The sequence below is a fragment of the Rattus rattus genome, chromosome 17, assembly GCF_011064425.1.
Source record: "Rattus rattus isolate New Zealand chromosome 17, Rrattus_CSIRO_v1, whole genome shotgun sequence".
Classification (NCBI taxonomy): domain Eukaryota; kingdom Metazoa; phylum Chordata; class Mammalia; order Rodentia; family Muridae; genus Rattus; species Rattus rattus.
This window is the reverse complement of record NC_046170.1, coordinates 30,565,077-30,577,825: the sequence shown is the minus strand read 5'-3', so window position 1 is coordinate 30,577,825 and position 12,749 is coordinate 30,565,077. Positions and strand designations below refer to the sequence as shown.

Sequence of the window (12,749 nt, the reverse complement as noted above, 5' to 3'; positions counted from 1 at the left end):
ACAGGGCTGACTTTGAACTTTCTACATAGCCAACTCATCTTCCTGTCTCCGCCTCCCAAATGCTGGGTTACAGGTGTACACTACCAAGTTTGGGTTGCTCCTCTTTTTGGACAGCACGCGTGACATCATACAGCTAGCTCGGACCGATGGAACTCATACCAACACAATTTTCTTCTTGTTTTTTGAGACAAAGTAACCTTGGTTGGCCTGGAACTTCTAGAGATCTGTTTGCCTCTACTTCCTGAGTGTTGGGATTAAAGGTGTCAATCACTATACCTGTCTCAAGGGAAATTTTTTCAATGTCAACAAGAGGACAGGGAGCTAAAATAACCATGTTAGATGTGTCTGGTGACTAGTTAGTGTGATTTCCTTGTAATGGTTAAGGTTTCAGTAAAGTTATAGCCAATGTCTCTGAGATCAAGAACCTAAATGTGAGAGTAGCTGAGCACCCTGAACTTCATGGACACACTTTTGTATTCAATCTATCGGCAGATTATTGACTGAGAGCTCAGCTTCAGACATGTCCTTCACTTTAGGCCTCAGGCACTAAGCTCAAGTCTAGTGGATGTGAAGGAGGGAATACAAGTGACCAGGATAGCATTGTTCCTATTCACGTCAGTGAGCATGGGCAGAGAGACTGGATCGTGAGCGTCAGCGTCTTTTCTGTGTCCTTTAGTGTCACGAACTCTCTGCCCCCTGTACGAATGCTTTCATCTTTGCAGGCCCCTCTTTCCTCTTACCACACAGTGGGGAGGCTCACTGGTTCATTACTCTCTTCTTTGACTCTGTGAGGATAAATGTCCCCTACCCTCCTTGCGACAGCCTGGATAGGAGCCCAGGATAACCCTGAATTCATGATCCACCTTTCTCAGCTTCCCAAATGCTGAGATTACAGGCATGTTCCAAAGAGGAAGTTACTAGAAAAGCAGTTTTGTGAGGCAAAGGGCTCTCGATTGTCGGCCTTCCCTCAGAAAAGCCTAGCACCGCTGTTAGAATTGGTTTGTGGGACACATACACCACGGAGCCCCTTAATTGCTTGTAAAAGGAGCTTTGGAAAGAACACTGAGAAGTAAGGAACCTAGGTTTTCAGAAAAAAGAAGGAAAAAAAAGTACATATTCTGCCTCTGGTTACTTAGAGCAGGTTTCTGGCAAGAAGTGGTTTCAGAACCTAGAGGAACTTTCCTTAAAGGTGTTTTCCTTTTCAATTAAGTTCTAGAGAAAAAGTCTTCACCCTGAGGCTTTTTATGATATGACTAAGGAGTTACAGTATAACCTTTCAAGGGGTCTGGAAATGTGGCTCAGTTAAGCCACCACTGCTGAAATGGGGCACTCCAAAGGCAAAGGCAGGAAGACTGAAGTTAAAGGTCATCCTTCGGGTTGGGGATTTAGCTCAGTGGTAGAGTGCTTGCCTAGCAAGCACAAGGCCCTGGGTTCGGTCCCCAGCTCTGAAAAAAAAAAAAAAAGAAAGTCTGCCCCAGCCGCCGGCCTAATGGCCACCTACCAGGAAGGACAGCTTGGCTTCATCAGTGCTCTCGATGCCTTTGGTGTCAAACTTGCCCTGTTGGAGGCTGCTGTGCATGATGTTCACGGCACTCGTCACCCCACGCTGGATGTCCTGTAAGGTGGTGGCTGGGAAGCCCATTCTTAGCTTATTACATAGAACATCCCTGTGGGGCAGAAAGGCATATGCAGTGTTCACCCTGGCCTACAGGACAGCAAGAACAGAGCACCCACTACCCTGAATCAACAGTCCCAGCTACTCTTTGGGGGTGGAGACTACTGTGGGGGACCTCAGGGACCAGGACAGGACAGCAACCAGTACTTGCTCAAAGATACTAAGAGTATATAGAGGAGACCGGTCACTTCTTTTTATAAAATACAGGAAAAAAGAAACTACACTGTCCATGGTGGCCCTGACAGTGTCACTGTGCTTCTAGCTACTGTTTATTTCTCCATCAGGCTTTCATTTATCACCAATGAACTGCAAAGAGGACAGAGTAAAGCTTAGTGAGATGCAGTCCCATGCAGGAGCTGAAACACTTTTGAGTCAAGTTAGTACTGAGTTCTCTGTTTTACTTCTTAAGAGGTCTGGGACCATGACAAAGGGTCACAATATAACCTCTCCAGGCCCCAGTTCTACATTTACAGAACAGAAAGCATAGTTTCTATATCATTATTTAAATATTTATTTATTTTGTGAAGGCAGCAATGCTACAGCACATTTGTGGAGGTGAGGGAACAACTTGCAGGAATTGGTTCACCTTCCACTCAGTGTGGGCTCTGGAGATTAAACTCAGATCATTAGATTTAGCAGCAAATATCTTTACCTGCTGAGCCATATCATCTGTCTCACATCAAAGTTTTTATACAATAAAAAAGGGGGGTGGGGACAGGCATGGTGGCACACAGCTTTAGTCCCAGCACTCAAGAGGCAAAGGTAGGCAGATCTCGGAGTTTGAGGCTTGCCCAGTTTACAGAGCCACGTTCCAGGACAGCCAGGGCTACACTGAGAAACCCTGTCTCAAAAAATGAAAGTATAAGGGGGAGGGTGGAGGGTGTTGGTATAGTGCTTGGCTTATAGAAACTATGAGTGTCATTATAACCACTGCTCTTATCTAAACCACTTGCTTTTCTTTTGGGTCTGAGGGTAATGACACCTTCAACATACTTCAGTGAATTAGGTTAAGTATTAGAAATTGGGCACTTGGGCTGGAGAGATGGCTTAGTGGTTATGAGTACTGACTGTTCTTCCAGAGGTCATGAGTTCAATTCCCAGCAACCACATGGTGGCTCACAACCATCTGTAATAGAATCTGATGTCTTCTTCTGGTGTGAATGAAGACAGAGTACTCATCCACAATAAATAAATAAATAAATAAATAAATAAATAAATAAATAAATAAATAAATAAATAAATGGAAATTAGGCACTTAAGATATTTGGCTGATAGTTTCCAAAATAAATAAATAAACAAATAAATAAATAAATAAATAAATAAATAAATAAATAAATAAATAAATGGAAATTAGGCACTTAAGATATTTGGCTGATAGTTTCCCTGAGCTTAGGATGTCATATTTGGAATAGAAACATATCTCTATTTTTTTTTTTTCCTTTTTGAGACAGGGTTTTCCTGAGTCCTTGGCTTTTCTCGAACTCACTCTGTAGAGCAGGATGGTCTTGAACTCAGAGATCCACCTGCTTCTGCCTCCTTAGATTAAAGGCATGTGCCATCAGGCTCAATCAGCTTAATCTTGTTTAGAACCAAATATGACCAATAAAAAAAGGAAAGAAACAAATAAGACAAGGAATCAAATAAAACTAGAACTTTTATGCCCATAAAGCAGAAAGGGCATCAACAATACCTGAAATCAGCTTCCAGCTCTCTGGTCGCAAGGTTGATCATGGCACAGAGACAGTCGATGTTAGAGCTGGAGAGAGCACGCCCAATGCACTTTTTAACAATGTAAAAGACATCATCCACCATGCTGGATGTCAACTGGCCCTTCTCATAGGTATCCAGAGCCACAGCCTATCAAAAGGCAAAGTCCTAAGTGAGTGTCCAGATCTGATGTTCTAGATAATTCTGGTTATACTAGCCCTGTCTCTGAACCATTTCTTATATTTTGTCCATGCTGGTCACAGCTTGACAAAAAAAAAAAAAAAAAAAATTACTACGTTAGAAAGCAATATTTGGGGCCTTTCCTTTGGCAATATCCATTACCTGGGATGTTAGACATAGGAGAGGCCCTACCCTCATATATCTGCAGGGAGGTGGGGAAGAAGTAGGCACCATAAGAGCTAAGCTGTTCTTTTGTAATCTTCAGGAAAGACCCAGCTAGGAATGTGAAGAGCATGACAACTTCAGAGATGTCTTCTTACTAGATCCAAAAGTACTTTCAAAGCAGGACCAAGAAATATGTCAGGTCCCAGCCATTTCCCTCAGCTTGGCTTCTTGGACAGGAAGCCCCACTTGCAGAGATGTATCCTAATGTCCTACCTTATTGACAGTCTCTCTCATGAAGTACTCCTCCATGGTAATATAGAAGCCAACTAGCTCCTGCATGGTACAGCTCAATAGGCAGTTATTGAGGAGTTTGTCCAGGCACTTCTGGTGCTCTAGGGGACAGCCAAGAAAGGAATATTCACTTTTTCCCCAAGACGGAAAGAGCAAGGCTTTTCATTTTTCAAGTTCCTCTCTAGTCTTTTTCCCAAGCAGGTGCATATTTTCCATGATTAAAATCAGTATAGATAGCATTTTTCTACATCTTTTTTCTGTAGCTTAATTTTTTTCATTTATTTATTTATGTGAGTACACCGTCACTATCTTCGGACGCATCAGATCCCATTACAGATGGTTGTGAGCCACCATGTGGTTGCTGGGATTTGAACTCAGGACCTCTGGAAGCGTAGTCAGTGCTCTTAACCACTGAGCAATCTCTCCAGCCCCAGCTTAATTATTTTTAAAGACTTTTTGATTGATTGATTGATTATTTATTATTTATTTATTTACATGTGTGTGTTTATGTGTAGGCTAATGAATCACTGCAGAGACCAGAAGAGAGCATCTCTGGGGCTGGATTACAAGTGGTTGTGAGCTGCCCAACAAGCCTTAGGAACCAAACTCTGGACCTGTGGGAGAGCTGGAAGCACTCTTACCCACTGAACTACCTCTCTCGCCCCTTAGTCATCTCTAGCCTGGGATACAAAAATGAACCCAGGGCCTTGAACAGAATAGATGACTCTTCTGCCTTAGCCTCCCAAGTCCTGCAATTACAGACCACTGTACCCAGCACCACTGGACATTTTATTAATTATTAGATAATTTGTATTATTTTAATTTTACTTGTTTATGTTTTGAGATAGTATCTTACTATATTTTGAACCATTTTGACGGAGATCTATCTGCCTCTACCTACAGAGCACTGGGATTAGAGGTGTGGCCCACCACCTACAGTCCTAACTCCAGTTTTAGACACCAGGGTTTTTTCTTTCTTTCATTCCTTTTTTTCTTCTGTTTTGGTTTCTTGAGAAAGTTTTTCTGTGAATTCCTGGCTACCCTTAGAACTTGCTGTAGATCAGGTAGGTCTTGAACTCAGGGATCTGCCTATTTCTGCCTCCTGAGTGCTAGGATCAAAGGCATGCACTACCTCAGCTAACACATGGGTTATTTCTAAATTTTTCTTTCATAACTGGAAATAGTAATTGAAGAAAATACTGAACATTTAAAAAATAGATTTACTTTTATGTATGTCTGGGTGTTTTGCCTGCATGTAAATGTACGATTGTCTGGTACTTATGGAGGCCAGAAGAGGGAACCTCTTTCCTAGTACTGGAGTTGCAGACGGTTGAGAGCAGTTACATGGGTACCAAGAACAAAACCCAAGTCCAGGATTCTTAACTGTTGACCCACTTCTCCCATAGTGAACGATTTTGTACAAATAATTTAATGCCTTTTCATTAGTTTCTCCAAGATGACATAGAAGTCTAAAGATGCACATTTCCAGGGTAAAGACCAAAATTAACTAGTCATAGAGCCCTTCATCCTCTATGTCATCACTGCCTAGCTGCTCAATAGGAGTATCTGTGACGGTACAAGTTTTAAAATACTATACATATTATTCTGTGTGTGTTAATAATGTGTGGAAGCGTGGGCCATACATGCATATATATGTTCTGGTGGAGGTCAGAGGACAACTGCTAGAAAGACAGCTCTTTCTTTCTACCACAGGTTCTAGGGATTGAACTCAGGTCATAAAGCTTGTAGGGGAAGCACTGTCATGGTCTGAGCCATCTAGCCAGTCAAAGACATGTTTTAATTACGCTGTCCAGAAAGGAAGTCAAATCCATGGCATGGCTGGGGAAAAGACTCAGTAGGTAAAGTGCTTCCTGTACAATCACAGGACCAGAATTCAGATTCCCCAGCAGTCGTGTTAAAAGTCAGAGGAAAGTGTCAGGCAAGATGGCACATACATTCAATTCCAGCACTCAGAGGCAGAGGTAGGGAGATCTCTGTAAATTCCAGCTGACCTGGTCTATAAAGTTCCAGGCCAGCCAGGGTTACACAGTGAGACCCTATTTCAAACCAAAACCAAAACCAAATCTGAGGAGTGTGGCAGCCTGCTTGTAATCCTATTCTGGGAGAGGGAAACAGAGAATCCTGAGAGCAAACCAGCGAGGCTATATAAGTCTCACTGAAGAAGATACTCAGTATTAACTTTAGGCCTTCACACACATGTGAACATATATACATGTAAAGAAGTCATGGCAGATTTCTCCCCCATTAATGAAGTCTGGCTCTCTAACCTAGGCTGGGGTGATAGTCCAGGGTACACTCAAGCTAGCAGTGGTATATCTATATCAGACAAGTGCTGACGGCTGAACTAATCTAAGGCTTTCTCTAAGGCCCTGATAATGGAGAAGGAACATAGCTCCTTCTCTAAAACCAGGAATACGCTTGGTGGAGCCAGTAATAGCCTGGAATCAGGGCCTCGGGAGATAGTCCTTGAGGCCCTGATGTAGGAAACTAGGAATATGCTTGGCAGAGCTGGTAATGGCTTGGGGCCTAGGCCTTGGGGAAGCTATGAATGGCTTTGGGTCCTGAGAACCCAACTCTTACTGCAAGGCCACTGTGTACTCAGTCTGTAATGTTCTGCAAATGACCTGCGTTACCCTAGTGCATTATTGTTTGATTAGCTTCCTGTCAACTCTGTCCCATCATATGATAGTTTCTGTTGACCTGGTCCCATTTCTCCCTGAGAATCGCACATAAGATGCTGTATTTAATCAGCCTGCCTGGCCTAAGACTCTCTCAGGCAAGGTCTCCAAGCCAACCTGTTCTCTCTTTTTATCTCTGATCCCTGGAACTTCCTTCTTAGGACTCTGTCACTAAAGAATGGCTTGCTAGTCCAGGTCTGTCAAATACTGGCATTATCAGAGTGTGCCACCACGCCTAACTTCATGGCAACTCTTAAGACTTCAAATACGGGGGTTGGGGATTTAGCTCAGTGGTAGAGCGCTTGCCTAGGAAGTGCAAGGCCCTGGGTTCGGTCCCCAGCTCCGGGGGAAAAAAAAAAAAAAGACTTCAAATATGGCTAAGGATCAAGGAATTGAATTTTAAAATTTTAACTGTAGTTAAATTTATTTATTTTTTTAAAGATTTATTTATTTATCTATTTATTTATTATATAAGTACCCTGTGGCTGTCTTCAGACACACCAGAAGAGGGCATCAGATCCCATTACAAATGGTTGTGAGCCACCATGTGGTTGCTGAAATTTGAACTCAGGACCTCTGGAAGAACAATCAGTGCTACAATCAGCACTTTTAACCACTAAGCCATCTCTTCAGCCCTGTCTGTTTATTTTTTAAGACAGTTTTCCCTGTATAGTCCTGGCTGGCCTGGAACTCACCTTGTAGACCAGGTTGGACTTGAACTCAGAGATCCACCTCTGCTTCCAGTGCTGGACTTAAAGGTATACAGTACCATGCCCAACTTGATTTTAATTAAATCTTAATTTCAGGGGGCTGGAGAGATGGCTCAGTGGTTAAGAACACTGACTGTTCTTCCAGAGGTCCTGAGTTCAATTCCCAGCAACCACATGGTGGCTCACAACCATCTGTGATGAGATCTAATTCCCTCTTCTGGTGTATCTGAAGACAGCCACAGTGTACTTATATAATAAATAAATCTTTAAAAAAATAAACAAATAAATAAATTCCTTCTACTGTACTTGAAGGCAGATCACTCATGTACATAAAATACATGAATAAATAAATCTTAAAACCCACTAGGTAGGTTGGGGATTTAGCTCAGTGGTAGAGCGCTTGCTAGCTTGGCGCAAGGCCCTGAGTTCGGTCCCCACTCAAAAAAAAAAAAAAAAAAAAAAAAAAAAAAAAAAAAAAAAAAAAAAACCCACTAGGTAGATTTTAACTTCAACAGTCACTCACATGTGGCTGGTAGCTATTATGCTATACAACAGGGGGTCTGAACAGAGGTAGACTTTCAAGCATATGTGGCCATGTCTGACGATTTATTTATTTATTTTTTTGAAAATAGGGTTTTTCTGCGTAGCCCTGGTTGTCCTGGAACTTACTATGTAGACTTGGCTGGCTTTGTACTCACAGAGATCTGCCTGACTCTGCCTCCCCAGTGCTGGGAATAAAGGCATGCACCACCATCATCCAGGTTATTTTTTTTTGTTATTCACTTTTTTTTAAGATTTATTTATTTATTTTATGTACAGCATTTTGTCTGCATATGTGACTGAAGGCCAGAAGAGGACAGCAGATCCCATTACAGGTGGTTGTGAGCCACCATGTGGTTGCTGGGAATTGAATTCATGACCTCTGGAAGAGCAGTCAGTGTTCTTAACCACTGAGCCATCTCTCCAGCTCTATTCACCTTTTTTTAATTAGCCACTTCATATCTTCATTTTGTGCAGTAAGCACTCTTAGCCAGTGAGCCATCTCTGACACTGCTAAGTACCTAACTCCAAATAAGTATGTAATTCCCTTTAAACTGATTAAGTAAATCTCCTCCTGTGTTTTATTGACCTAAGCCACAAAGAATGTCAGATACTCCAGGAGTCTGCATGTTACATAACTCAGTGTGGGGACTAGATGTGTAAATCTATTTTCTGTTTGTATTATGTACTTTTTACTGAGGTGTGACCTGTAGTCCACAGAATTCACTACTGTATCCAATGATCTTTAGCAACTTACTCTATTTGTGCAACAATGGCTACTACCCAGTTCCAGAGTGTCTGTCACTTAAAAGTTCACCAGTATAAGCAGATCTTTTGTATTATCTAAATCTTTACATGGACACACTTCCCAAGTCTAGCTATAAACCAGAGCATAGAGAAAGGTGTAAGAAATCAAAGGCCATCAAATTTCCTTGCCTTTATATAAAGTGTTTAGAAGTTTTAAAATTCCAGTCTAATTCTAAAGTGTGGCACACTGAACAATCCCACTGAGAGACAGCTTGCCGAGAGAGGCTTCCTTAGGAAGAACTCTGACTTGACAAGTCAGGGCCAACTGCTTATCAAATATGAGAAGTATGTTTTACCTTGCTTTACTTCTTCTGAAGCCATGGAGTCCCCCACCTCAAAATCTGCACTGATCCTCTTCCTAAGGAAGCGTAAGTACAATTCACTTCGAGCATTCATCAGGGTAACCTCAGTCAAGACGGGGTCCAGCTCCCTGAGACACAGAGCACAGGAATAAGAACATTGTGTCCCTGTAACGGCAAGGCTACAGAGTGAACAGACTCCCTGCTCCTAACACAGGTACGTAAGGGTAGCTCTGTCAGATGATGGCTGCGCTGCCTTGTTTGTTACAGAGACTGCTATCAGTCACATTTTCCTTTTTCTTTCTTCCCTTCTTTCCCTCTCCCTCCCCATCATCCCCTCTCTTTCTTTTTTAGTAGGGTCTCTCCATGTAGCTCTGGCTGTCCTAGAACTCACTGTGTAGACCATCTACCTGCTTCTGCCTCCCAAGTGCTGGGATTAAATGTGTGCCACTACACTCAGCTTCACCCACAGTTTTCACTCAGCTTCACCCACAGTTTTCACTTGCCAGGGCTCAACCATGTACCTCCAATGGGAAAATTACCTATGCTTTTGTGAAGAAAATATACTCCTCTAATCTCAAATTGAGCCATGAGATTTAGGACACACCATTATACTATGTCCTATCTATCTACCTCAGTGAGCAGCCAAAACAGTCCTGAGAACAAACGGGAAGACTTAAACTTGCGGACTTCACAACTTACTGCAGGGCGGGAGACTGCTCTCTGGCTAAGAGTGCTTGCTGCGCAAAGTAAAGGCTCGAGTTGGAATTCCCAGCACCCATGTTAAAAAAAAGGCTGGGTGATGGTGGTACATGCCTTTAATCATCAGCCCTCGTAGGACCAGCCTTGTTCCAGGACAGTCAGGGTTAAACCTGTCTCAAAAAACCAAAAAGCAAACCAAACCACCACCCACCCAAACCTTCAGGCATGGCCACTTGTGCTGTGATTCCAGCATCACGACAGAGTGGCGGTGGTAGAGAGGCTAGGTCCTGGGAGCTTACTGCCAACCAGCCCACCTCAAACAGCAAGCTTCAAGACTATGGTCTCAGGTGAACAAGGTGGAGAGTACAGGAGGAGGAGAGTAACAGAACAAGATACTCAAAGTCTTCCTCTGCCTGGGGACTCGCACAAATACACAGACACAGACACAGCCTGCACTTGCACACACCAAGCTATACTAGTACAGACTAGTGTAAAGATACAGGTATAAGTGGAACAGAACAGAGAGTCCAAGGCGGTCAGCTGATTTTTTTCAGACAAGGTTTACTATGTAGCCATGGCTATTCTGAACTAGCTCTGTAGACCAGAATAGCCTGGAACTTAGAAATCTGCCTGCCTCTGCTTCCTGAGTGCTTGGATTAAGGGCCTGTACCATTGCCACCCAGCTCTTCCCATCTCCAGACAGGGTTTCTCTGTGTAACAGAGCCTTGGCCGTCCTAGAACTCACTGCAGATCAGGCTGGCCTTGAGCCCTGTGCAGAGATCTGCCTGCCTCTGCTTCCCAAGTGCTGGGACTTAAGGTGTGTAGCCAGCTCTTTAAAAGACAGGGTCTCTTTATATAGCCTTGGCTGGCCTAGACTTCACTCCAGATACCAGGCTGGTCTTAAACTCATAGAGGTCCTGCTGCACAAATGATTTTTTTAAAGGATTTATTTATTTTATTTGAGTACCGTAGCTGTCTTCAGACACACCAGAAGAGGGCATCAGATCCCATTACAGATGGTTGTGAGCTACCATGTGGTTGCTGGGATTTGAACTCAGGACCCCTGGAAGAGCAGCCAGTGCTCTTAACCTCTGAGCCATTTCTCCAGCCCCCCAGCACAAATGATTTTTAATGGGACTACTAAGACAACTGAATGGGGGAATGAATGATCCATTCAAAGAACTGTGCTAGAAGCACTGATATCCACATGAATAAGAATGAAGTTGAACCTCATTTCACATTATAAATACAAGATCCCTTTACTCACTGAAGGGAACTGGCCAAAACATGTATTTGGTCATAAAGTTTCCACAGTTATTGATACACAACCTGAGAATAACTCTATAATGCTCCTCTCATATTATGTTATTTCAGGATCTCTCCAGAATTTAGGATATACTTCCTTTACCCTATCTGCAACACTCTTTCTTATACTCCAACTCACTCTTCAAGTCTCAGGCCTATGGCCATTTATCCTGAGGAAGAACCCTGAACCTTGCCCATATTTGATTATATCTCATTACATGTTCTCTTGTACCCTATAAATCATATACACCTCAGTGGTTGACACCATGTACTCAGAGCTAAACTGTGTGGATTCTATTTCTGCCTCTGCCATTTTCTAGCTTTATTATCTTGATCAAATCCTTTAGCATTTCTAGGCTTTAGTTTGTTCTTCGGAGTTATAGATTAGTGATTTACAACTGATTTTGCTCTCCCAGGGTTCCAAGGTACTATAGTGGATAGACAGGGATACTGATATTCATTTCATAGAACACAGGACAGTTCCTGGGGTGGGGACAGCTATCTAGCCAAAATGCCAGTAGTGTATAGGTTAACATACCTTGAAGTGGTTTAATATTTGTTAAGTGCTTATAACAAAGCTTAGCGTATGATAAACGTTATATATGTGTCAACTATCATAACTAACCTAGTGAATTTTTCTGACAACTTAACACAAGCTAGGGTCTACTGGGAAGAAGAAACCTCAAATGAGAAAATACTTTCATAAGATTGGCCTATAGGAAAGTCTATGAGGCATTTCCTTTTTATTTTTTTTTAAGCTTTATTTATTTATTGTATGCCAGCATACTGTCACTGTCTTCAGACACACCAGAAGAGGGCATCAGATCCCATTACAGATGGCTGTGAGCCACCATGTGGTTGCTGGGAATTGAACTTGGGACCTCCGGAAGAGCGATCAGTGCTCTTAATCACTGAGCCACCTCTCCAGCCCCCCCTGCTCCCTTTAAAAATAACTTTTTCTTCTCTGGTACATTCTATGTACACAGTAAAGATTTTTGTTTCTAAATAAAAATGTTTAAAAGTTTCTTTCATTTTTTTTTTACATGGATGGTGCTGTGTCCACATATATGTCTACCCAACAAGACTATACACTACCAGCAGAGGCCAGAGGCACTGCAACCCCTGGAAGTAGAGTTATGATGTTGCATGAGTTGCCATATGGAAGAATAGCTACTGCTCTTCATTGATGAACCATCTCTCCAGACCAGTATTTTATGAAAACAAAATTAGCTATGTGTATGCCTATATGTGGGTATGTGCACATACACAAGAGCCCACAGATTTCAAAGGTTGGATCTCTTAGAGCTGGAATTAAAGGTGATTTGTGAGCCACCTAATCTGGATGCTGAGAACCAAACTTGGATCCACTGGAAGAGCAGTAGATGCTCTTAACCACTGGACCATCTCCTAGCCCCTAATCTTTTTTTTGAAATAGGGTCTCGTGTAGTGCATGCTGTCCTTGAATTCACTAAGTAGCTGGTTATGACCTTGAACATATCTCATCCTCCTGCTTTTACCTTCTGGGGTACCGTTACTATAGGCATGAACCTTCATGTCTGCTTTTATGGGTACTGCGCTTTGTGTGTGTTGGGAAGAATTCTTACCAGGTGAGATATCCTCAGCCAGTGATCTAGTATTGCCTATTGACTAGAGCTTTTTATACACTGTC

The 12,749-nt window shown here is 42.5% G+C and overlaps 1 protein-coding gene across 1 annotated transcript in view; it reads right to left on the bottom strand.

The window, feature by feature from the left end:
• Nucleotides 1-12,749, bottom strand: part of Cog4 (component of oligomeric golgi complex 4) — a 33,717-nt gene that overhangs the window by 10,402 nt on the left and 10,566 nt on the right. The window contains exons 9-12 of the mRNA XM_032887958.1: nucleotides 9,071-9,204; nucleotides 4,001-4,119; nucleotides 3,366-3,532; nucleotides 1,502-1,667 (exon numbers count right to left, since the gene is read on the bottom strand). Of these exons, the coding sequence (XP_032743849.1) occupies nucleotides 1,502-1,667; nucleotides 3,366-3,532; nucleotides 4,001-4,119; nucleotides 9,071-9,204 (586 nt within the window). The remainder of the gene's footprint in view (nucleotides 1-1,501; nucleotides 1,668-3,365; nucleotides 3,533-4,000; nucleotides 4,120-9,070; nucleotides 9,205-12,749) is intronic.